Source organism: Toxotes jaculatrix, chromosome 4, assembly GCF_017976425.1.
Source record: "Toxotes jaculatrix isolate fToxJac2 chromosome 4, fToxJac2.pri, whole genome shotgun sequence".
In the NCBI taxonomy this organism is placed as follows: domain Eukaryota; kingdom Metazoa; phylum Chordata; class Actinopteri; family Toxotidae; genus Toxotes; species Toxotes jaculatrix.
In genome coordinates this window covers 20,103,030-20,130,036 of record NC_054397.1, presented here as the reverse complement: position 1 = coordinate 20,130,036, position 27,007 = coordinate 20,103,030, and the positions used below count along the sequence as shown (strand labels likewise).

The 27,007-nt window shown below is 42.7% G+C and overlaps 2 protein-coding genes across 2 annotated transcripts; both read right to left on the bottom strand.

Moving 5' to 3' along the window:
• Positions 1–3,629: 3,629 nt before the first annotated feature.
• Positions 3,630–10,525, bottom strand: epn3b (epsin 3b). Its single transcript, XM_041036571.1, has 11 exons — positions 10,457–10,525; positions 10,023–10,181; positions 9,635–9,718; positions 8,887–9,196; positions 8,429–8,547; positions 7,570–7,656; positions 5,275–5,398; positions 5,010–5,180; positions 4,822–4,917; positions 4,021–4,314; positions 3,630–3,928 (listed from the first exon to the last, which is right to left on the bottom strand). The coding sequence occupies exons 1-11, from the start codon at positions 10,523–10,525 to the stop codon at positions 3,630–3,632; spliced, it is 1,812 nt and encodes a 603-aa protein (XP_040892505.1).
• Positions 10,526–15,073: 4,548 nt separating this feature from the next.
• Positions 15,074–26,330, bottom strand: LOC121180144 (mycbp associated protein). The gene is made up of 19 exons (XM_041035308.1): positions 26,324–26,330; positions 25,601–25,674; positions 25,355–25,466; positions 25,106–25,212; positions 24,813–24,996; positions 24,489–24,604; positions 24,190–24,340; positions 23,634–23,752; positions 21,281–21,405; positions 20,728–20,836; positions 19,629–19,821; positions 19,296–19,483; positions 19,023–19,169; positions 18,021–18,119; positions 17,741–17,883; positions 17,502–17,629; positions 17,274–17,419; positions 15,717–15,890; positions 15,074–15,175 (listed from the first exon to the last, which is right to left on the bottom strand). The coding sequence occupies exons 1-19, from the start codon at positions 26,328–26,330 to the stop codon at positions 15,074–15,076; spliced, it is 2,424 nt and encodes an 807-aa protein (XP_040891242.1).
• Between the last annotated feature and the right edge of the window lie 677 nt (positions 26,331–27,007).

Below are 27,007 nucleotides of genomic sequence, written 5' to 3'. Positions count from 1 at the left end.
CAGTAATATGACAGATTAATCGCTTCACATGTTTCCATGTTGCCTTTACTGTAGAAATTCACATAAACAAATTATTAGTGAGCTAGAACATCTTTATAAATTTGTGCCCTAACAGTGGTCACTAACACTTTTCAAATGAAGAACTGGTGAATTTCACAAAAACCTTATAAGTTGCAAGGGCTCTTCTTCTAACATGTAGTGAGTTGTACAAATACACTCTAAGTCATTTCCAGTGCTCACTTCTGTGTGATAATTTATCTATGCACTATACTGTACTGAATTAAAATACATGCTTGACTGAAGAAAATTGTATCCAGCCAAGCAGATAAAAATGAGGGTGAATAGAACTTTCTTTTATATTAGTGCTTATAGTGTTGAAAATTAATGTTTTGAACTTAGCAGCAACATTGATCTTCAGAAAGCAATTTCACAGCTCTGACAGAACACCTTCATCTCCACATGGCTGTGAGATTGTTGTGCCTTGCCTCAAATGTCTCACTGCAATTCTGCTCTGAAAACAAAACAGCAGCCTGCCCCCACTAGATTTTAAAAAGCCTGGTAGTCATCCCTCGCTGGAGGAAAGCTGGGTGAGCCTGCGGGGCACACAGCTGCAGCAAGGATTTTCATCACATAAAGTGACTTATTTAATTTTTCCATTTAGCTTTGTTGCATCACCAGCCACTTCATCAAAGCTCTCACACCCAGCCTCAAGTCTGGACACACGATTACATGACGCAATTGTGTGGGTGCCACTAGACATGGAGGACAATCTGGAGTCCTCTGCATATTAATATCTCCCAGAAGCTGTATTACACTGCTGACATGACATTTATGTCATAGCACAAGACATGAAAACCACTGGCGGCAAAATAATTTCTTGTTCAGGAACCAGACAAGCTGGTACCTGTCGGTTAGAACAGGTCACATGTCACCTTCCACCTTCCAACTGCAAGATGTCATGTCATGTCATCATCTGCTGCTTATCTGGGTCCAGGCCCAGGTCGAGGGAGCGACTGTCACCCAGTCCACAATGCTAGTGCACAGATGTATTTAAATGTATGCAGTCCACAGTCCAGTGGGAGGTAATATGTAATACTTATTTAAAAATGTAAGGGCTTTTACATGCATTGAAGAATTTAATCTGTGAGGTGAAACACTATTCCACACAAAAATTACTATGCTACATTTTACTAATGTAGTATAGCACTAAAAGACAATAACTGGCCTACACTGAGTGAATTCTTTATGTGTGTAAAACAAAATACACCAATGTACCTTCAACTCTGTCCCTAAAACCTAACATACTTTCTATTTAGTACATATCTTAGTTTTTATTCACATCGTTTTATTTCTTTATCATTATTATTAGGATTATGTGTTAGGTTAAGAGGACAGCAACAGCTGTATTTGACTCTCATTGGGTCCAGCAAACACTACACTTGCACTCACAGCTCCAACCACATAATGTAAGATTTAAAGTAGCTTCTGTTACACAGTGAAATTTGATGCAATTTGCTACAAGGTCAGAAAAAAAGCAATTAGCAGTTACTATCAAATGTCACCTTTGCTTTCTTGTGCTGTAAGCAATTTTCATTTTCATTTTCTACTTATAGTATAGGCTAAATAAGATATGAATGCAAGTGTTTTCTGACATCTTGTTTTAAACTGACTGAACTGTCCTGGCGTTTAAGGTTTGTAAAGCTTCTGAGGTGCTGTAGGAGAGAATGTGACGGGGCAGCAGGGAGGTGGATGATGTTGAGATACTGAATTTCAGTCATTGTTTAATTTGCAAGAAATGCTGTGACACTATTTCACTTCACATATTTGCAAGTACAGTTAGAGAAATTCTCCAAAGCACATTTAATCACTTTCTTAGTTAATATAGTTACTATTATATAAATTTGAATTGATTGTGGTGTGTGTGTGTAATTCCAGTTTAACCGACACGGCGTGAACATAATACTTTGAATTTAGTGTGTTAGCATGCTAACATTTGCTAATTAGCACTAAAGAAAGTTCAGCTGAGGTTGATGGCATCTGGTCATAAACCAGAGTCATCGTTTTTAAATTATATTCTATAGACTAAATAATCAATTAAATATTTGATATAATATCCCCCAGTTTGTTCGATGATAAACACAGTGACACTGCAACGAAGGAACAAATGAATGAATGACTCATAAATCAATTGCATGAAAATTATAATGCAAACACCATTCATTTATTGGTATAATATCTTCATAATACTGTATAGGTATCATTCTATTAAATACATATGTACTACGCCTGTGTGTATCTAGAGGCAGGCATTTCACATTCAAGTCCAGGTTCAGTGCAGTGAAGACCAAACATCTCGTCTCATCACAGATTCTCTTGTTCTGAACGAGGAGCAGAGGAGCTGCTGCTCAATACGTCAGTTCATAATCCGTAATCATTTCCCCTTAATCATATTAATCTTTCATTTACCCCTCCCTCCTCCTTAATATGTTCTCTTCATCCCTCGTTTTCATGCCTACATCTGAAACAGTCTTTGATCTCCCTGTCATTTCTACCTGTGGATAAACGTCCTTCTGTTTGCTGAGGTCGAATCTCTTTTGTAGGAGGGGCAGAGCGGTCTCCCTGAGGTCCTCCTCAACGGCGTCAATATGAACCAGCCGGGAATGCATTGTGGGTCAGCTGTAGAGACAGGCACGCGGGTCCGATAGGGTACAATCAGTGATCAGTTTAGGTCCAGATTGAGACAGTAAGGTCTAGCTTAGGCTGGTTTAGTCCAGTTTTGAATCCACCTGAATCCTGATGGAGCTACTTGCCTTTAAGGACAAATGACTTAGCTAACTTAGGACCAGATGCTATTGAGCTTGCAAGGTAACAAGGCAATGCAAAACAGATATCACCATGTAGGAAGGAATACCTGAGTCAATTAGCTCTTGAACAGTGCTGTATGTTTTCTTGAATCTTCCAGTAACACACCTCTGAGTCATCTCCAGTGATTTAATTGTGCCAAGAAAGCTCAAGATACTATTTGACTCATCAGAAAAAGAGGATGTATTTGACGAACTCATTTCAGGTGCTGAGCAGAATAGAATAGTGGGGGCGGGGGGTGCATTCATGCTTTCGTCGGTGAAGCAGCAGTGGTGAGGATCCTGGTGAATCTTGGTGGACAATCAAGGTGTGTGGCTTCATCCCAGTCTTCTGAAGGAACAGTTCCAACTCTATGGTCAAAGGGTGCTCGGAGTTGTCACGGTTGATGGGGGGAAAAAAAGGCATCGGAGGGACTGTTGAGAAACACCCTGTTACTCTGGAGGTGTGTGCATGTTTGTGTCTGTGCATAATGTCTGTGTCTGTGCACCCTGAAGTGCGCCTGAGTGCATGTTTGAGTGTGTGTCTGTGTGCGCGTGGGTCATCTTTTCTTCAAGAGTTCAGGTTATATAGCAGCTGATGTGTCTTTAGACAGACACAAATACATCCAGTCCAAGTTTTATCCACCTCAAGTGTGCACAATGACATCAAATCAGGATCCAGTCCAGGCTCATTCAAGCTAGTCTCATTGTAGTTAGCATAGTTTGATCCAAAAAGAGTCCGTTCTGTCGTCTCCCTCTGCGGACCAGAGTATGAAGGGCGCAGGAGTCTCAGAGGAAAGGGTTGTGGCTGTGTGTCTGTGTCTGTGACTGAGTGCGGGCTGCTGGTCGTGGAGAAAGAGGGAGCAGAGGTTGGGGGAGGTTGGAAGGAAGGTCCAGGAGTCCGGCAGGGGGTTGTGTGAGAGAGGAGGGGAGGATGGGCGGCTGGTGGGGAAGAGGGAGAGGCAGGGATGGGCTGTAGGAGAGCATGTGAGGGGGCAGCGGGGAGGTGGAGGATGGTCGCATTTGATTGAGGGTGAGGCGAGGCTGGTCGCAGTGGAAGGGGTTGGTGGGAGACGGAGCACTCAGACCTGAGAAAAAAAAAAAAACAGGATTTGTTAGTTGGAATTTTTTAATAATATCACAGCAAGTACAGTATGTGAGTTCTTGAATAATGTATTACCTGAGAGGAAGGGGTTATTGTGCATCTTGCTAGGCGGGTTGGAGGGTATCAGAGCGTCTAGATTGACGAGCGAGGCCCCGGTAGGTCCCAGGAAGGCCTCTGGGGTCCGACACACACGTGTAGGCGGGGCGCTGAGCGGAGGTGCTAGCCGTGACAGGTCAAACATCTCTGGGCTGGCAGACTCTCGTCCATTTACCTGGGGTTTCACAGGAGGGTCAGCCCCAAACAGATCTGGTTTAGAATCCGCTCCAGAAAATGGGTCTGAGTCTGACTTCACCCCAAAGAGCTCCGCATCTGCATCAGGAAGAGAGTAAGGAGTTTAAATAGAATGTTGAGCGACTAATTAAAGGAAAAACTGTTTTTTTTTTTTTTTTAAGTGTTTTAAGACGTTGGTCCAGCACAGGCCTCCAGAGCAGCTTCAAATCTCTTTGTCTCAGTTTGCTCAATTACATTAATGTAAAACCAGTCTTAAATAAAAGGTACTATTCTAAGTTTCACAAAGGTAGTGCTGACATTTGTCACAGTGCAGTTGTATTAGATTAGTTTACATTGTACTGATTTTTTTGCCACTGTGCCTATTCCTGGTATATCTCACATTATGATGCCTGCTAAACTTCAAATATGACACCAGGGTCGGCTACATTTACTGTACAGTGAATATAGTAAGTTATCTTGTATGACAGTGTGCCAGCTGTCCAGAGGCTCCAGCCACTGTCAATGCAGGACACTTGCTGCTTCTGTAAAGTCCAAATGTGCAGTAAAATCCACAGTAATTCTGTCTGCTGACTTATACTACATCACCTGTGGGACTGGCAGGTTGAGGAGAGGACACCTGAGGAACTTCCTGTGTGGGCTTCTCCTCTTCCTGTGCAGTAAACAGATCTGTCCCATCATCACCTGCGCAGGAAACAGAAAAACCGTTGATAATAGTGCGATCACAGGCAGAGTACAGTACTCAGGCTGCTCAGTATCTCTGACAAGTACCGTACCTCCGTCTGTTGGGCTGTCCCATGCATGATTGACAGGACTGGAGGAAGCAGGCACTGCTTCCCAGGGGTCTGTGCGTGAGTTGGCACATGGTGCCCAAGGATTGGATGTGTTGGAGGAAGAGGGCGGGGCTGTCCAAGGGCTTCCAATCACAGGAGTGCTGGAGTGAACTGCTGTAAAGAGAAGACACATAGACATAGGTAGGTCTAGCATCACATTGGCCTGAAGAAGGTATGGATGTGTTGTTGTTGTTGACGAGTCACCCACCTACAGAGTCCCAGGGGTCAGAGGTGACGTCACAGGTGGGCTGAGCTGAGTTCCAGGGGTCATTAGGAGGAGGCGGGGGCTCAGATGACGAGCCAAATATGTCCACCAGGTCCAACATGGCTGACTACAGAGGGAGCAAAGAGTCTTACAATCAAACATTGTCTCATAAGCTTCGAGGATTGTGAGACTGGATAATCTTAATAAGTGTGACTGTATTATAGATGTGAAAATTACTTTAAAACACTATTTAGATGTTCAGCTTGGTAGACAGTCACGTGAAATAGTTGGTTCAGAATAATTCAAAGAATCAGTTAGCTCACTGAAAAAAAAAAGTTTCCTTATAGCATGAATATTTTCAGTGCTTCTTTACTGAAAACAAACTTAGAACAGAAAGAGCATCTTTAAGTGTCCTTTTGAGTTTTATTAATTATTCACTGGTCTGTTGTAGAGCCTGATGAATATACTGTATCAGAAAGCCAAAGCTAAACATCACAGATGTTTTTGCTATTGTACATAATGTGTCTGTTGATTTGGTGTATATGTTGGCAGCGAGATTACATGATGCAGTGGAAATTGCAAGAGCTATTTCAGAAACAGTGTCATCATTTCATAAATTTGTCAGGCTGCATCTGGACTAAACACTGTTTAGATTACTCTGCAGAGCTGCACCTCGCAGCTGAGTAGTGCAGCTGTGAGGTGCAGTGCAGTCTGTTAAGAAAATTTTGTTTACTGTTCTGCACGTATTGTATCTTTGTTGTGTCAAATTTTAGGGATCGTTACTTTGCATGAATACAGCATATAAATCTAAATATAACTGAATCTGCATTATAATTGCATGTTAAGTGTTATTTAGAAATGTGACACCATAAAAAGTGCATATATAATAATTATTACATATCACACATATATATATAATATTATCACATGATTTCATATTAGAATGTGAAAAAAAACAAGCACCTAGGATGGTTCTATTCAAAGTATTCAAACATTTTAAATACACAAACATGTCACATGTCACAGTATCATCATCATCATCACACAAATCAAGATCTGAGCAATCCGTGCTGTAACATCAAAGGAAACAAAGATGCAAGATTGAACATTTTAACAGTGACATCCTGGGTTGGAAATTCAGTCTGCAACGATCCTTTATCACATGAATCATCTCTCCTCTGACCGTCCTACCTCTTACAGCCGCAATATCAAGCAGCAGTTTTAAGGATTAATCCAGATCTCTGTAGATGAAGGGAGCGCTGCATGTTTTCCACAGATGACACGTTCGATTTGTCTCTAATACTCACTCACTATCACATGAAGGTCCATTCATGGTCCAATTTGAAACTTACACGTGTGATGTGGAAACTTCAAACATCCAGTGCAGAAAAGACTGAGAAAGGACTTTTCAGTGAGGCAGAAAATATATCATGTCCAGTCGTTTAACTTTTGAAATGAGAAATATTTGCATTCATTTTCGATTTTTCAATTAGGGAGAGGGGGTAGATGTTATTTTAAGAATTTATTACTAGGTAATTGAGCTTTTTTTTTCATGGAAACCCATATCAGACACAAACTGTCATTCCACTTAGAGTATTTTTTATGACGTAAAACATGGGTGAAGTGCATCACTTAGAATTTAATCTTGCTGCACTTATTGTAAATTGCACTAAATGAAAGCATCAGATAAAATGTTCAATATAATTTCTGAATGTATGATGATACAAGACATGATGTCAGGTATGAAGTCTGCCAGTCAGACAACCATTTAGGAACTCGCTAATGTTTTTTTTTTTTTGGTCATGGAGAACCGGAAAGTACCAGATAATAATGATAAGAACATAATGTGACCAATTACAAGCCACGGTGATGTTTACATAAGACAGCCTGTGACTCTGATTGGCTTGTTGACAGGCCAATGAATAAGGGAGGTATGCTCCAAGATAAGGAGTATGCTTTCAGGGAAATGTCATGCTGAGCTCAAGGTTAGACGAGACAAAGTCATTATCATTCAGCAGGCACCTCTTTCTCCTCCCTCACTCTCACTGTTTCCCTCTAAAACCCTCCCTCATTCTGCTGATCTGTGTTTTTTTGTCTCGTTTCCCTCCCTATCCCACAGTCCACACCATAAACTCCACTTCATTCTCTAAATGCCTGCCAACAGCCACCTACAAATGCACCTGCCTGCCTCTCCATGCAAATACACACTCATGTACCAATGCACGCACCCACACACATAATGTACAGCGCACACACAAACACACACACACACAAATGTTCAAATGTTTTTAAACTCACCTCTCGTGTCCCTGACTGGCTCTCTCTCCGGCTCTCATCCAGGGCCTTCTGCAACAGAGACTCGTCTCCTTGGCGACAGCGCTGCTCCTGCAGGGGCGGCATCGTGACATCATCAGCATTATCGCCACGGCAATGAGCCTGGACACACACACACACACACACAGTGCCGTTAGTGAAACAGTCTTTGGCTTAGTCCAGCAAAGCGAAGGCAGCCCCAGCAGCTTTTTTGTGCTGTTGAAATATTTAGTTGGCAAAGAGCAGAGGCTGGTTTACAGCAAAGCAGAGAGGAAGAGATGTTTTCCAAAATCACAAAAGTCTAAAGTTAAAAACTGGAGCATTACTAAAGGTGGAAAGAGGAGGACAACAAAATCTATGCAGAGTACAGGTGTGAGATACAGCAGAGGTCCTGGAAAGGAGAGAAGTGGCCATCGAAAAGACGTAGGAAGGAAAAAGTTTGGAAGGAAGTGATTAGTTATTCACAGAGACATATTTTACTTAAGAGCCATGTCATCAAATACACAGAAAGACACACAACTAGGAGGTTAAAAAGAGGTTAACAAAGGGCTATGAAGACTGTGGTGTGTTTCTGTGTGTATACCTGCTCATGCTCCTTCTGGCTAAGGATTAAAGCAATCTGTAGTTGTGTGTCTTCATCCATCTCTATGGTAACAGGGGAAGGAAGGGCTAGCTAGATGAAGGTGGGCGAGTTTTCAGTGACAAAATTATTGGAATAATCAAGAAGCAATGAGACATGTGTGGCTCCAAACTAGAGGATGTGTGTGTGTGTTTGGAGTGGAAGGGAGATTATGCTGGAAGTTACACATTATCATAATATGTACACGCATGTGTGTAGTTTTACCTTCTGACTCTCCTCCCTGCTCATGGCTAAGGCCAATTGGAGCTGCAGCTCCTCCTCCCCACTGGTCTGAGGTCGAGCCTGCTCCAGGTCTGAGGCGGCGCGAGGAGACGAGGACGAGGCTGCAGATGGAACAAGTGAGGCAGTTTGAGGGAGGAAGGAGTAAGAGTGTGCGAGGAGAAGTGGTCAGATTGATGTGGAGCACAGGGGAGTGTGCGGCTGATTTGAATATTTTCAGGCCAACGCTGCAGTATTGATAATCTATCTGGTGGCTTGTCCAGAGTGCTGGGCTACAGCAGAAAAAACGCATTTCGTTAGGGATGGTGGTGATATACCTGTATACAAGTATGTACTTCATACTTCATTTACTCTTCATCCATTTATTCACAAATTGCCAAAACATAAAATAAACTGTTCAGAGCTCCAGATAAGTCTTGACTTTAAAAACTCACAATACTCACAGTTAAAGGAGGAGGGAGAGCCTCTGGAGCGGCTGAACTCCTCCCCGTACAGCACAGCCATGCTGGGCTGGCTCGTTCGTCTGCCCGGGTGATAAGACGGGGGTATGCCACCATAGACACCCCCACCCCCACCCCCGCCCCCTCCGCTGCCTCCCCCAGCCATTCGCTCCTTGGTCTTCAGGGCCTGACTCCTCTCCTGGCGGAGCCGTTCCTCGTCTCGGAGGAGACACACCAGCTGGCGAGCTTTTTCCCTCACATTGGCCCCCTGGTCTCTGCCATCGCGGTCCACGTACTGGAAGTCACGCAGCGTCTGAACCACACATCGGACAAAACTAATTTTCACAAATGTTTAAAGATCAACATGAACTTTTAAAATGATGTACAGCTCAAACTGTGGCTCAGATGCAGGAAAACCTCAATGATCTTCTCTCCAGGAACCTAATGATATTCCAGGCTATTCAAAAAAGATTTAATTAGGGAATTATAGTTTGTTCATATTTTGTTTTAACATTTTAATCCTTTTATTTTTATATTTTTCAGTCACTGTGTTGGGTTCATTGGTGATTTCTTTCTGTGTAGTGTAACATTTGCTGATTATACTGTATTTTGTTTAAATATAGACCAGAGGAAGAGTAGTGGTTGCCGAGGCAACAAGTAATGACGCTCCAAATGAACAGGAAACAATAAACCAGCTCTGTTCCTGAAGCCTTCAGATTACTGAGGTGCTCTTCTAGTTACAGTCCAGTACCTGAATAGTGAATGCGTTCTCACGGCACTGTTGGGCCACTCTCTCTGATCCTGTCTTCAGCAGGTAGTCCAGCAGAGTCAGGGCCTGGAGGCAAATGCTGATTACCACACTGATACTCCTAAATCAGTATTTTGCTACATCTCTATGCTGTGCGCTGTAAGTAGAAAGTAAAGCTTTTATAATAAGCAAAAAAGTTTGAAAAAAAAACACAAATGTGATCAAATAGAACCACTGAGGGAAGTGGTGGTAAGTGGTCAGCGGTCTGTGGGAATCTAAATTTAACACAATCCAAAGCAAGCAAGCAGAATTAAAGAGAAACACACAGGCAGAGAGGACTTAGGACAGAAATTCCAGCCAAATCTGACAGACACTGTTTTCCTGAGGTCACCTTGTAGACATGTCTCCAGTTCTTGCCGCTGTCGTTGAGGCGTTTCCAGACCATGCCCATGACCTCGGCAAACGCCACCACGTTGAAGGTTAAGTCTGCGATCTCTGACATGAGAGACGAGGACGGGCCCCATGGATCGTTCGAGGTGGCCTCGCGAACCTACACGTCACCAGCAGAGGAACCATGATGCCCATTTCTTCTCAGATTTACATTTCATGTGTATAATCGTCTTCTTTCTCATCCAGAGAAACAGTGTCATAAAAAAGTGAAAGATTACAAGTATCAAAGCATATTTATCTACAACAGATAGATATAATGTGACACGACTCAACATAAGTATTAATTTAAACAAGTTTACTCGTCCTCAAAGTCTAACACGTAAAAATGATTGCACATCAGTGGCACTTGAAGAAAGCACAGTTCATTTATAATACCTTGATCTCCGCTTCTGAATAGTTGTGCACAATATTCTTCACCTGCCGGCGCAGGGCTGAGGTTGTCATGGCGACAGGTGATGGAGGATGTGGAGGGATAAAAAGTGAAAAACAAAAGCTCAACAGGTGAAGAAAAGGGGGATGAAATGGGGAACGTGGATTGAAGGCGGGGAGGAGAGGAGAGGTAGCTATGGCAATAAAGGCTCCTCTTCTCTGTCAGGAGTTGTAGGACGCCTCTGTATGGAAGAAATGAAGGCAATATATGAGTATAAATGAAATCTACAAGGTACTGTACGTCTTTCTCTTTTCAGGTTGATTCAAAGTCTGACACTCTGGGCCAAAACAAAATCAGTGCAACTGAGTAATGCTGTGGGCTACAACTTGTGGTCAGTGGTTTTTTTTTCAGCTTTTATTTGTTCATGCTTTGGCAAACTGACCATTAAAAGTATGCTGAATTAGCTATTCACAGTTCCTGTTTGCACCGTACCCAAACGTCATGATTCTCTAGCAAGTTCTGGAGTGTCTTTTTACTATTACCTCTTTATTTATTTGCTATTTACATCAATATGAAAACACTGAGCAATATAAGCAGTAAGTGATGATAGCGACTGAAATGAATTGCTCACAACTGATGCCCCCTCAGAAGGAAGTAGGTCGTACGAAAGCTCTGGCACACAGGTGTCTGATGAAGCTTCTTCGTGGATTATTTTATTCAGGCCAACGCACACACACACACGCAGCCGTCTGTGCACGCACTCACACATGCTTGCGCAGACACATGCTCGCACAGACACAGACCCATTTTTCTATTCCAAATTCATTTTTCAGACAGGACACAGGGGAATTGATCATCAAGGGTCCCTGTGATACTTTTCCCTCTGCCTGCGACTATAAGCCTTCACAGACACAGAGCATAATTAACCCACTAAACCACAGCTGAACTAAAGTGACCTCACCAAACTAAACCCCTACTCCGTCAGTCATCAGCTCACTTAACTGTCACACTGTCAAAGTAAGAGACACTTTTCAAACCGGCAAAGCTCCTGAACATGAGCTTGATGATATTTGGTGGAAGGTGAATTTTGAATGACAAACTACAGCTCATCTATTTTTTAATATTTCTGAGAAACCTGAGGGGTTTATCTGCGAGCTTCACATACTTCAGTCACTTGTTTCCTAGCCAAAAAGAAAACCAGAAGAAAGAAAATCTAATTCAGTCTGCACCAATATGTTGAAATTCAATTATATTGAGTACAAATTAAAATGTATTTCTTTCAATTAAGATATAATTATGTGCTTACAAATACAAATGTTCACTAAATTAAGGTTTATGTTTCAGATTAAAACAACTACAAAGTCTCTAACAGTGAATAGTGTCATGTTTCCCAGAGACTCACTAATAAACAGTTCAAAACTATATATTGGTCAACATTAGATTATCACATATATATCAGAGTCAGTGTATATGTTGGCTGCCAGGTGCAAATCTTGCTCAGAATCAATTAAATGGAGGGATTCCTTATTACAATGTATGTTTAGATTTTATGTTTATGTAAAAAAAAAAAAAGAAAGAAAGAAAAAAAATGTTGGCAAACAAATCATTATCAGATTTTTAAAAATCCAGCATTGCTTCGGTTATAATGTCCAGACTAAGTATTAAAAAAAATCTCCTATATGGGTTGAACACTGTGAGGAAACTTGTTTGTATAACTGGCTGATTGTTATATCAATCAGTATTTCACATAGAGTGCAGTATATCTGTTAGATGATGCAATAATAATAGAGGTTAACCAGAATTTAAAAGAGCTGCTGCACCTAAAATTTATATGTTGTTCCTGTCAGAGATGAAGAGCAAATCCCCTCAAAAGCCACACAATTAAATCATTTAACTAATTTAATTACTGGCTTAATATAACCTATACATCCACACTGTGCAGCTGTATTATGAAGGAAGAAATAAATAGTCCACTCTGTTTGGGAAAGTACTCAACATTAAAGAACTGGGATCAGAAGGAAAACAATGTGATCAGAACACTCCTGTGTTTGACTGAGCTCTTTGATTTTCTAATGAGAAATGATAATAACAGCCACTCCATTCAAGGGCTCTGGCTTCTGGGCTCCCTGAGCTATTGGGTCCTTGAGCTTGTGCATGGTAGGCCTAATCACTAATCCATCCATGCATCGGCCATGAATATGAAAACATTATTAACAGGTTGCTACAAGCTGATCATGACTACAAACAACGATAACTATATTTGACAATTGCGGACATTTAAAGGCTCTTGTATTCTTCTTCTTTCTTTTTTTCTTTTTCTTCTTTTTTTTTTGTTGTTTTCATTTTAGTGTTACTGTTTACTGCTGCTCCACGACGGCTCACAGAGGATGCCACAGTGAAACAAGTCACAGGATGCCCCGTCCTGCTGAAAAGCAAACATCAGCAGTAGCACAGAGGACCTGAGATGCACACAGCAGGGACACAGACAGAAAACTCTGAGAGGAGGATGAGTCTCAGAGTGTTTGTGCAGATGCAAGAGAGACAGAGAGAGGGGGGAGAGAAAGAGAGAATGAAGGACATAAAGAAGAAAGTGAAGCTCAGCAACTTCAACCAGTATCACCTTTCTGCACAATCATCTCTGACGTGGACACACACACACACACACACACACACACACACACACACACACACACACACACACACACACACACACACACACACACACACAGGTTATGAAAGGCTGGCTGTGTCTACTACATGAGGTGTTTCTTGAAACTATTGCTCTTTGTATCCCTTCATCTGACCCTCACTCCACAACAGATAATGCACATTATGGGAGTAATACGAACTCTGTGTGTGTGATGACTGAGAAGTGTATGAGATGTATGACCTGAGAAGACAAGGGGGCACGACTCCTACGTAATGGCATCAGCTGAAAGAGTGTGTGTGTGACAAAGGAACTTATCCCATCGTATCCCACCCCCAACTAAAATTCATTTTAATCATTATTTCATGTGTCAACAGGCCACGAGGCCTGAGACAATAAAACAATTTTTATCTCTATATGAATCCAGAAACAGCTACACTTTAACCAGAGGTACAAGTGTAAAATCCATCCTGGTGCATAATTAACAACAGATTTCTGAAATATTGTGCTATAGCTCAGAGTGTGTCTTTGGTGAAGTCTTAGAGCAGCACGGAGACACAGCCTGTGATGATGGAGTTATCTGGGGACAGACTGTGGAGCTGCTCTGTGAATAATGCAACAACCCCTCAGACACAATGACAGCACCCATGGTGGTTTTACTGGGATATGATATGGGAACATTTTCTGATTCACAGCTACAAACTTAACATTCAAAATGACTCATATGGTTGTAATCCTTTAAACAAATTCACTCTGAGCCAACACAGTCACTCACTAAACCAAGGCGGACCAACTCCACGGAGAGTCATCCCCTGAAAACATCCAGCAAAGGGACAGATGTGTTGCAGATACTTATCTGAGCAACAGTGCAAATTCAACATACGCTCCATTTTAATTTAATATAATACACCTTCATGACACCGACTAATAAATTCAGGTTTCCTCACATGGCCAGGTCTGATGCGTCAAATCGCTCCTAACACTGAGAAGGGACGTCATCCCGTCGTCCACGTTTGTGGAGGATGCGCATGCGTGCTGGAGAAGCAGGTGTACTGTGTATTTTCAGGTGGCGATGGAGAGCAGAGAGGGCGCCCGTGGTGGGTCTGCATAATGCATAACCCAACCTCCCCACCGTCACCCCACACATTCACATACACACGCCATCTCCCTCACCCCCCTCCCCCTTGCAGTGGATTCCCTGTGCGGGTTGCCATGTGTAGCAGATTCCTGCGCAAGGCCAACTACAGCTGGAGTTGTCTGTTACATGTAGGGTATAAAGTATATCTCAATACACTGCAGTTTACATTAAAATGAGAGAGATATTGGCCTAAAATAATGCACAGGAGCTACATCCCATTTCAACAACATGCAGCTTACCTTGCCCATTGCTCATCTCTCGCCTTGCCAACTGAGCCTCTCTGCTTTCCTCCTCTCCCAAGTCCCCAGCGTCGATGATATCCCCTCCGCTGGGATCGGTTAAGCAGGACGACCACGATTACCCACCCCGCACCTATATCCGTGCAGTGAGTGTTACAGAAATCCTTGAATGGGGATGTCAGCGTCTAAATCCCGGCCTACCCTGGATGCTGCGAGCCGCTCGGGCAGGCAGTCAGTGATGAAATCCGCATAGGACAAGGATAAGCCACAGCACACGGCTCACTCTCTCCCTCTCTCACTCGGGCAGCCCCATCCACACAACGCATACAGCACCGGCAGGCCGGGAGCGCACAGCACACACACTGATCACAACGTAAAAGAGAGGCGGGGACGAGGGGGGGCGTCGTTTGCAGAGTCAGCGGTACTGTTAACCTACTATCATCTGCCGATGCGAATGTGAGAGAGTGAATGAGACAGAATTAATATTGCTCCACATCTCCACTGTGCCAGGGGAAGAAAAAGTTTATTTCACAGCAGAATACGGTATAAAAACAGAGATTCAGGAATCCCGTGTCACAAGTTTTATTACACTGTAGGGCTACTGTGTCTCTATTGTGTTTATAATGTGTGCGTTGTCCTCATCTCCCTCATCCATCAGCTCACACAGGGTTTCCACCAGGTCTTCCACCAGAGCGTAAACCTGCCAGATAAACAGATTTATACACAGGATGTACACAGGTCTGGACAAAAAGAAACCTTAAAAGAATACTCCAGTAATTTAGTTTAGTACTTTCATGAAGTTGAGGGACTCACTAGAAGCAGACTTTAAAAATAATGGTCAAAATGAATGCAGCAGGTGGCAAGACACCCTGACTTTAAATCATAGAATAGGTCAAGGTCTAAAAATGCAGAATCCTACATTACATTTCCCATAATGCACCTGAAGACTGAAGTCTTTAATTAGATAAATGAAGAAGAGAGGCTGAGGTATTCTGACTTCTAGTCCCTTGTACTAGTTGAGCTCTCACCCTGCCTCCTAATTAATCACTTCTGTTAAACCTTACACCTCCAGTTTGAAACACAGGTACTCTGTTGAAAATGCCACGATAACCCCAATGACATCATCAGGGTGACTTTCAGGTTCAGTCCCCATGGCGAGTAAACCATGCTCAGTGTGTAAAATTGTTAGAGTGCCCCTTCAAAATAAGAAACTGCATTGGAAAGATAATTGAAGGACTCACCTTTCTGTGCAGGAGCCTTGTGTAAATGTCTGTCACCTCTGCTTTTACATTTTGGTCATCAGGAGGTTCCTGACTGATGCTCTCAGGACGGGTATCAGACAGCGTGGCGGACTCTTTCCCTTGCTTGCTGCGCTTCCCCACTTCATCTCTTCTTTTCCCCTTCTTTTTGCTCTCCTTTGTACACAAGGTTGACAGATAGAAGGCATATAAAACTTAGTTTGTATTGAGCATGCAGGACGATCGAATGACCAAAATGAATTGGTTGGTAAGTGGTCGTGTGCATGTTATGTGATGAAAAACTACCTCCCTTATATTTGATGACATGTCATTTACTTCATGTTGTGTATTGTTTGAGTTAATGTATATCTATGGCTGTATGTGTGTGTGTCTCCGTGCACATGCTTGCACGTGTGTGTGTGTACCACAGATGGCTTGTACCAGTCCAGGTCCTATTAATTCACACCCTGGGCACACATTTGGAGAGCAGGTGCACATTTTCACACAGTGTTCTGTTACCATGGTACCCTGTGAGTAGTAGGCTGTACCTTACCTATGATTCAACCATCACATGGAGGAGAAAATCACTCAGCAAAACACACAGCCACACAGACAAGACGGTGCTGATAGTGTATTTCTAAATTTAATATTGTCATATGTCATTTCTTTTTTCTTTCAACAGCCCACAACAGAGACACGAACCATCATAAGAGAGATTTAATAGGTCTTGGGCCAGATTCACACCCACAACATTGTTTCTGTGGTGAACGAGTGAGCTACGGGAGACAATATGTCATCATCTATGTCTGAACAACACAGTCACCATCCTCATTAGAGTTTTCAGTCCCCGTGCTCACGAGGAAAAGTTGCTGAAATTTAGATTTGTGAACAGGATGATGCAGAGTAGCTGGGTATAATGAGGATGGAGGCATGGTGGATGGGAGCAGGAAAACAATCATCTACATTTAAAATGAATGGGTACCAAGTGTCATTTGTTTGCTCGTTATCTCACCCGACCAGTCACGCTGCAGAAACATGAATGGCCTCTACCATACTCTATTTCTAAGCTACTACAATGGTTTCTCTGGGGGAAAAACACTGGACGGAGAGCATTAGTTTCCTACATTTTTCTGGGAAGACCGAATACAGAATTGCTGGTTTTAACACCACAAATTAAATGGTTAATTTGAGGTGAAAACATTTTGGAGTGAGGCAGTAGGTGGCCGAGTTGTGTGGAGGCAGTCAGTAGTAACAAGACAACAGGATCCCAGTGAATGGCAGACAGATGAATGACGAACTAACAGCTTGTTTGAAGTGGTGGAGGTGACTCATATTGGATCAGGTCAAAGTCAGCTGAAGCAATGTGTCATGTCTTAAAAAAAAACAAGGTACTTCACTCCTGCTCATAATTGTGCTTGTGAGTCTGCTGCCACTCTGTGGCAAAAAAACTCATAATTCTCTGTCTCTGTGTTGATGAAGGTGAGTCAGTTACACACACACACACACACACACACACACACACACACACACACACACACACACACCGTTCCCGCCTCTCACCTCAGCTGGTTTCTCAGTTGTCGGTGACCTGGACTCTCCTTTGATGTCATCTTTAAATCTGGATCTTGCTCCACTCCTCTCCTCTTTAGCAGCGGTTCCTCCCTTTTTCTCACTCTTCTCATCTTTGTTTATATTATCAGCCAAATCTGTGATGTAATAACAGTAGTAAACAGCACATATTTACTGCCTTCATTGATCTATGTCTGAGTGAAAGTGTGTGAGTCTCACCAGCATCAGAGATTACGGATTCATCCTTTTTATCGATCCACGTTTCTCTCTCCGGGAGGCCCAGCAGGTTTCTGAGCCGCATGGCCTCACCAGCCATCGTGTCCAGAAGGTTTTTCCACAGCTGCTGTCTGCAGGGGGCACCACACACCACTGTAACATCCAGGCTTATTACACTGAGTGTGAGAGTGTGGGATGCAATGAAAGACGGGCTACATGACTCAAGTGTGTTTATGCCTCACCCTATAGCTGCTGCTGTTAGACGTCGGTGTTTCAGTTCAGAAGGTTCAGACAGCTGCAGAAGCAGAGAGTTGAGCTGGGCCAGGCTCTTTTCTCTGGTGGTGGTGTCCTGAGCTGACTCTCCATCAGGCAGAGACAGCACAACCTTGAATATGGGAACAAATTAATGGATAAAGAGAGAGACTATATCCTTGAATCAACCTGCTAGAGTTACTGCTACATGTACTTTGTTTGTACTGACCAAGTGTTATTGTTTACCAGATCTCTACTTTTTGTCTATACCTGTCGGAGAGTATCAACAGAGAAGTCCCAGGTGTGTCCTTGATTCATTTCTTGCCACAGTCTCTTTAGGTCCTCAACTGGCTGATTAAGGTACTGCAACTAAAACCACAGAAGAAATATGCCTGCGTTGCTTTGTGGTGAAAAAAAATTGTGATAATGTAAAAAGCCAAAAGAGTTATCATGATCTTAAAATTTGGTCAAGCTAGATGTGACTTTGTAAGGAAAAGACAATTCATCCCAGTCACAGGTTAGATGAGTTGATAATAATGAATAAATGATACTATTTCAGTCTTAATGTTTGGCTGCACTTTCCAATGATGTTTGCGATCATTCCCTCCCATGTCTACTGGAGATTAGCTCAGGACACTTTTAAGACAGACAGGCTCTATATTCACTAAATTCAAATTCATAGAGAAGAATCTAATCAGTCTTCCAATTAACCCAGTTAAAGCCAGGTTCCTATTACATTGCTATGGCAACATAACCCCTTTTGTACAGTGTTGAGGCAACGGTGACTGGTCTAAGGTATTAGCAGTTACATTCTACGATTAGTTAATGAGTTACCAAGAATTATGATGGCAAAAATATAATTGTGGAGTGCTAAATGAATGGGAAACTGCAATAAAATTCAGACTGGGGAGGGGCAGCTGCAGCAGGCTGATCATACTCTCGCCTACAGTCAGTAAAATTTCAAACAGAACAAAATGAAGAATGAGTTCATTAACGTGTCATCTCGCACTGAACCAGGCCATGTGACTGAGATTTAGATTGAACATGGACAAAAAGACTCCGTACAAAGACAAATGTTTGACACATCAGTGGTACATGAAATTAGGCCAACCTGATGTGTGATGAACAATGTGTTTCTGACTACATATGCATCAAAGGAAAGGAGACTGTTTTTCTGTGAGGGATTTGCAAAAAAAAAATAAAAAATAAAAATAAAAATAAAAAATAAACACAGCTTCACTGATCACAAAGATCCTGATCAGAAGGATTTACCTTGGGGTTTTTGTTTAGAAACCTTTGCTCTTCAGTGATGTAGAGCTCTGCAGGAGAGCTGGGTCTCTCTGGGCTGTGAACCCCACGCAGCACCTCATGCACAATCGAGCGACACATTTTTACCATCACTATCTTTTCCAGCTTTGTCTGCTCGTGAACACGCAACACAAACACAGACATAAAAAAAGAAAACATGTCTGTTAATGAACTCCTTAATGCCACTGCCCATGTGTTTTTCTCTCACTTTCTGACACAGTGTAATAGAAAAACTACCTCTATGAAAGACCTCTGGTCTGCCGTTTTGTCCTGGTACAGGGCTACTCCCCTCAACCTGACTTGAATGGAGGCTCCTTGCAGCAGCACAGGATGAGTGTTGAGCTGCCATAGTTCAGTTTGGACCCCAGGCTTCTCTGACTTAAATATAAACTCCACCCTCTGGGTGTCACCCGGGAGGATCACACCTGGACAGGAGGGGATGCAAAATGGAAAACAGAAAGGCAGGTTGAGCACTGGTTGAAAGATTTGACAGACTGATACATAGACAAACAGCGTATAACGTCAGAGTGGTGGCAGCAGGTGTCTGATTGTGTTTGTGTGTGTGTGTACCAGAGGAGGAATTGAAGTAGAAGTGTGGGCACTTTGTTTGTGATCGTAGGTTAGGAAAGCTGCGTGCCACGGGAAGCTGCTGCCAGCTGTAGAAGATGGCTGTGCTGCCCTCATTGTGCAGCTCCAGGTGTGACGAGGCTCTTTCACCAGTCAGGACCTCAAAGATTATTGTGGCACTTAATCCTACTTCATCCTGATCAATGAGTGTTGGAGAATACAAAGGTGACAAAAAAAGAAGAAAGAAGAAGACTGTACTCAAATAATGTCCTAGTTTCAAATCACCAGCACAAACAAATAAAGGCCAATCACTAATAAAGGCTGGGTAAAAAAACACTGGTAAACTTAATATAATATCCTATAGCATTAACTGTTATGAAGAGACTAGGAATCAGGCCAGGACCCAAAAGCAATAACCCCCAAGACAGGCTAGGAGCAACTCAAAGTCTTTTAATGAACCAAAAATCACTGGAAGTGTCCAGGGCCAGGGAACAAAACTCAAAAAAACAAAAATCATCCACGCAGGAGAAAAATACTCAGAAAACGAACCAAATGAAAACACAAAAGGTTCTTACGTGCAAACAGAGGAAACCAAAGTAAGTCCATGAGGTGGGGAAAAAAATGCAAGGCACAGGTACAGGAACAAACACAGGAAAGACACAGGCTTGGATACACACTCAGGCATGGAAACAGACTCAGGCATGAAAGCAGACGAACCGACCAGGACATAGGGAAATGACGAGACTTAAATACACAAGGCAATGGGAAACAGGTGAAACCAATTAGGGCAGGGCAGACAATCACAAATTGAGGGAAACAACACATGGAAAAAACATAAAACAAAACATAACAAAAGGGTTCCGAAAAGTCATGACATTAACTCCATCATTACAACAGCAGAGTCATGGCACTGATGCCAAACTACTGTCAACAAAACTCAACACTTCTGGATGCTTTTTTCACAGTAAAAGCCCGTCTCTAATGAAGGCCTGGTTCTCTCTGCTGCTGTGGTAAATAAAAGGCCCCAGCCATCATTTGAGAGTAGTCATGGTTTGAAATTTACACTCGCGCACCAACTCACTGTGTAAAGGCCAGCCTGTACCTGGTTAGTGGCAGAGTTTCCAGTCCAGCTAGCAAGCTGACCACAGAACCTCAAGGCAGGAATGAGCAGAACACCCGACCGAGCGCCATCATATTGTGCCACTGGATCACTGTGAAAGCGAGACAGCAACATTGCTCAGACTATGTCTTCACTAGGCTAATTTTACACTTTTCAAGTTACTTTTGTGTGAAAGTAACTTGAATCCACACAAGCGTTTCCAGGCTGTTTTAGGAGAAACCTCTTTTCAGCTGGGAAACAGCAAAACTGCATCACAGCCAACATCTGCTGGGAAAGTGGGAAAGACACAGCCCGCCTGACAAAATCATTATTTCATGGTTGTGATGTGGTCTGACAAACTCAACATGACTTCAGGTTAATGACAGCTGCTGTTTTGTGTGATCTGCTATGGTCACATTTAAAACAAGTGATCACAGAGAGGGTTAGTACTGTACTACCATACAGGCCTGACGCTCATGCAGCTTACATTTAACCTGTACACCCAAAAACACCATGCATATTCAGTCCAGAAAAAGAACAGACAGTTATTTCTTACAGGTCCTCCTTCTCCTCCTCCTTGTGCTCCTTCTCCTCTTCTTCCTTCTCCAGAAGGGGACTACGGCACACTGTGACAGAAGTGAATGGCTTGCCAGAGCCTATCACCTCCAGTCCATCGATGTCCTGAAATCAAAGTGACAAAGAGTCGTGGTTTTCAAGGACACGGTCAGCTGACCATTTAACATTCTGGTTCCTGTTGTGGAAAGGTAATACCCAACATCCTTTTCAGTCCAACACCCACAGACGCATATGTCCTGTCCACTCGCATCCAGAGAGAACAGACAGGGAGGACAAAATTAGGTGTCTAATGAAACCTTCAGCGTGACAGGACGAGGTGTTGTGGAACACACTGTCCAGTTATCAACGGCCAAATTAAAGCTTATCAAGGTGACAGTACACTGTCCTTCAGTGCGAGTACTGTTCTAACTCAACTGTTAGAATGAAACCGTCAAATTCATGCTTGATACTTGTGACTGCCTTATCAGCAGAGCTCTACCGCTATATTATGGCATAGGCAGTGTGAAACAAACAATTCAGTTTCCCTCTTCTCTACAGTTAAGTAACACTGAAAACTTGATTTTCTTTCACTGCTTTCTCTCTTCTCTCCCTTACTATTTACCTTCCTCTCTTTTTTCTCTCTTAACAACCCTTCCTTGTCCCCATCATCTTTGTCCCTCTTTGCACATATGTCACAAAGCCATGGGCGAGTCAGCTGCTGACAGGACAATCTGTCTCTGTCTGTGTGTTTGTCAGAAGGTACTTCAGACCCTAAATCGCCTCAGCATCACATTATCCACCAACACGACAGAACACACTGCAACAATTTTCTCTTATTTCACTGGCACAGACGTGTGTGTGTGTGTGTGTTTGAGACAGAGAGCGAAAGAGGGAGAGGAAGGCGGATACCAAGTGAGAAAAGAAAACATGAGAAAAGATGTGATTTCAAGAAACCCTCCCATAACCAACACCTGTTACTTTGGGTGTTAATAGGATTAAATGGGAACTGGCTGTGCAAAGAAGTGCACAGTTGAGTTTATTTGTGTTTATCCCAGAACCTCATGCCCCTGCTGATGGAGTCATTGTAATGCAGAGGCAGCAGTAAGGCAGGTTCTGTCCCTTTTCTTTGGCTCTGGTACCCCACAGAGTCTCAACAGTGCTACTCTATGACTGGACACGCTCCAGATTTCATAACTGTACCTTCTCCACCTTACCATGTGTGTGCACAGACACAGGAAGAGCTTCATTAATCTAATTATGCTTGTGTGTACTGAATGTACATTTTACAGGCAATAAAATATATCATAAGTGTATGTGAATAGTTTTTTGTGTGTTTGTGTATACACGTGTAAATTTATATATGTATGTGTGTGTGTTTATGCCCATGTTCATATGTGTATTTATATGGGGGTGTGAGTGCATGTGCTTGGCTGCCCTGTAGTTTGTTCCCTGCACAGAAAACCCAGAACAGTGTGCCCAAGACTGGATGGTCACAGGCTGTTTGTGATGAAGATACAGACTGATTACGAGCAGCCAGCAGCTCCAGCAGCAAGAGACACAGTGTCCTGAGGGTGTGAGCAGCTTCAGTGGGCTGTGTGGTTGGAGGAAGAGTGGTCCAGTAATGAAGCTGTTTGTGTAAAAAAAAATAAAAAAAAAAGATGCACAATGTAGGTATTGTTCACTGTTAGAAAGAACCTGCTTTAGTGAATAATACAGAATTTGGACTGTGGCATCACAACTTTGAGATTAGATCAGAGGGTTTCAAAGTGTGAGGGGTGTCTCCTCAGAAGGTGAGACGTGAGGCAAAGACACTGCATGAGGTGAAAAGGACAGGTGCATGCCACTGTTCTGAAAACAAAACAGGAAGTTAGTTACTGTAGTTGGGACCACTGATTTAGACTGATCACCTGCACAGTAAGCAGCTGGAGCAGCAGCAGTGGCTGTGACACACAGCTCATGGAGGCTGTTTTAAGTAAGCTACTTAAAAACTATAGCTCCAAAACATAAACAACTATGGGTTGAAAATCAGTGGGGCGCATGTTTATATGTTTACTTAGATTCTACAATGCTATTTGACTTCTTTAAAAAACCTATATGTGATCAAAAACATGCCTGCTAAAAGTAGATCAGTAGAATTTCTTGCATGATTAATCCTTTGCCAGGCTTTATTGGAAATGTCAACAGGTTGTAACTTCATATGAGAACAACTGATAGTAACAGCCTGTTTTGAATGGAAAATACATAATACATCCAAGGCTATACTCTAGAAAATGTAGTCCCACACCTACTGGACTGTCAATGCAAAACTAATATTGACATTTGAGAGATGAAAAATCTGATAAAACTTGTGTCACCGGCTTTTTGATGTCCATGTCCCGTAGAACCACCCCGAGCTCCTGGCACTGGTGCTGTAGGTAAGCACTCTGGTCCCGATTCCAAGAGGCTGGAGGTGGAGTCTCAGCACAAATTATTCCTACAGGGTGGTAATTTTCCCACAGAGAGAACACAGTCAGTCTTATGTACAGTATGTGAGTCTGTGTGTCTTTTTGGCTTTGTCTCATTTCTCCCATTTGAACCTTGTGTCAGAGTCAGTCTCTGTCTAAAGTAATCCCCCAAAAAGAGGGCCACTGTGTCCTCCTCTTCTTCTGCTGTTTGGATACAGTCAGTCACATCCAGTTTGTGTTGTCTGACCTACCATTACAATTCTTTCTTCTGCTTATTTCAAGATGTTTTGGGTTTTCTCTTGATCCCAACTGTGGTTGTTAGAAGTGGACAGCTAAACTGTCACAGAGCATTTTTTTTTTATCTGGGTCACCACTATGTTCCAGGTGAATGCACTAATAGGAGGAACCAGGCAGAGAGTGAGAGTGCATGGAAAAGCTGGAACACAGCGTAGGTGTCTGTGTGTACCTGATTCCTGGCGGATGCTGCTCGGTTGTCCTACGTGTGTGACAGGGTCCCGTCTGCCCTGCTCTGTCTGAGTCAGAGTGGCTGTGATGCCACTCATTTCATCTCCATAACGATGGGGGAGACTCCAAAACTCACTGCCCACATGATAACCCTAAGACATACAAGTAAAGACACGAGTGAAGAAGCTGCACAGAAATATATGATAACAGAGCGTTACAGATTTCAGGTATCAGAGAACTATGAGTTTGACAGATGGCTAAAGGCACAGTAGACAAGATTAGGCAAAATGTGTGTCATACATATCCAGAGTGGATGAGTGGCATGACTTGGTTTAGAAATTCCTTCCGCTCCTGAGTTTCTCTGAAGCGGTAAGATTGGTTCATCAGTAAAGTCTCGACTGGCCTGTGGAGCAAATCTTGACAGAGATGAAAAGAGCAGCAGATAAATACAGGGTTAGGGTGGACAAAGACAAGACACTTGTGTAGAAATAGAAATCAATCCAGTTATTTAATTTGCTTCAAACGAGAAACCTGCAGTTATACGCAGACTTTGAGCCGGCTTTAACAGCAATACAAATTTGATTTCTTCCTGTTGCAGGTTGCTGTACTCTCCGATCAGCTCACCAGATAAGAAGTCCTGCTGCCGTCTACGCTGCCTCATATGTGTATGCCAGTGCTGCAGGGCATTACTCTGGATGTCTCTGTGGCCTGAAGAGATCCCACACCCACTCTCCACAGCCTTAAAGTGAGGCCTTCCTGGGGTCTCAGGTGGAGGATCTCTCTGGGACGTCGGTATTCGCTTCACCAACTGGATGGTGGAGACAGGACACCAGAGGTGGCTCATGCAAACTCAAAGTATCTCTATTGCATTTGTTAGTTTACACAATGTGAGAAAATTAAATTTGTTCAGAATTTACCTCTGTCTCCCCCTCAGCCTCCAGATAACTTCTGAAATCCTCTAAACTACCCAGGATGCTGTGTGGAAGAACCATCCCTTGGTCATCAAAACGAAGCACTTCTGGTTCTTAAAAGAAAAGTGCCAGGATAGAAAAAAGTAATTTTAGTTTCAATGATGCATTTTATGATGCAGATATCATCTCTTTTTAGCTACAGTAAATTCTTCAGTTGGTTGCTGTTGTCCATGAGGGCAAAGGAATACAACTTACCTGTGTAGGCCAGAGGCTGGGAGTCAGGATCCAGACTCACTGGATGGGTTTTATCCACACATGCCATGAGACCTGGTTTCTGATGGCCCTTGGGTGGTTTTGGTACATGAAGCTGCAGGCATGATCACATACTCACTTACACATTCAACTGCTTTAAAATGAAAGTGCCACACACTGTATTCTGTTTGGGGGAACAAATGATAAATGACTATTGGTAAACACTGCACATGGATGAAGTGGGTTTACTTTATTGAGGTCCCGTGGATGAGGGTCGTCAGCCAAGATGGAAAACTGACCTGATGTTTTTAGCTTCTTTTTCTCTAGGGGAGAGGAGAGGAGACAAAATGACAACAGTATGGGAGTGTTTGAGTAATAATCTCAAACTGGGTGCTACAATACTTAGAATTGGAGCAATACTTAGAATACTAAGAATAATCTCTCTCCCTGTAATCTCTACACGCATTGTTTATAATGAATCACATTGCGTATTAGTGATTCCCTGATTTTAACATTTTAAAGAGGGAAAAAAGGTTCTGCTTCATTGTGCATAAGGTACATCAGTGCTCACACCCACATACACTCAGGCAGAGACAGAGAGATTACCCTGGAACACTTATGCAATATAGTTAATTTCTCTTTATCCAACAGTGCCTGATTATAGTTTCCATGACCACAACAACAATTATTAGTCCTTGGCTTTTGTGAGTGTTTTGCTTCCCTCCCTCCATTTTTTTTTCCTTCACAGAGTCAGCACAGTTTTTCAGATGAGTGCTTTGCTTTGCTGGATGCAAGAAATGTCGCTGGTCCTTGAGGGGAGAAACCAAAGCAGCGCTTTTATGTCTTTGTAAATTAATCTGTCAAAAGCAGATGACATTGACCAATTTTTTGCACACATCCGGACATACTCAAACACTGTGGAATGCAGCTAATTGCATTTATTCAAGCACAGTTGAGATGCTTGAACCTTACTTTCCATTTCATGCTTTTATTTGATAACTACAAACAGCGAGTTACTTTGCAGTTTCAGATACATCTGATAAAATACATATAGGTTAAGATCAGAAAAGACTTTACTGAGCCCTGGGAGGAAATACACCAGCTTCCCAAACACTACGAAGGAGTTAGTTATAATTAGCCCCACTTATCAGTTGAAATATTAGTGACAAACACATTAATGCATCTGTAATTTTAATGCAGTAAGATACTGCACATTATTGTGAATATGAGTAGGCTACTTTTACTTTTGCTGTTTTAAGTGTAGCTCGATGCTAATACTTGTATACTTAAAACACTTATGGCATGGTATTTTTACACTGTGGTACTGTGTTACTCTGAGAAGAGGTTTAGTTTCACAGTATACACACACAGGGGTAAAGCAGAGCGTCCACTGTGAAAACAGGCACAGGCTTCACTAAGAGAAGAGGGAAAGAGACAGACTGGAGTGAAACAGAGACACAGAAGGTTGTGGCTGACCTGAATGACTTAAAGGCCTTATCTCTTTCTTCTCCCCGCGGTTCATTTGGTCTAAACCGTAATGCAACGGTAACGGACAACTAATGAATCCCTAGCAATGCTAACCAAGCTAGCGACGGCTGCGCGTGAGCAGTATGTTTTCCTCAAATCGCAACCATGGCAACGGACGCCTCAGAACCA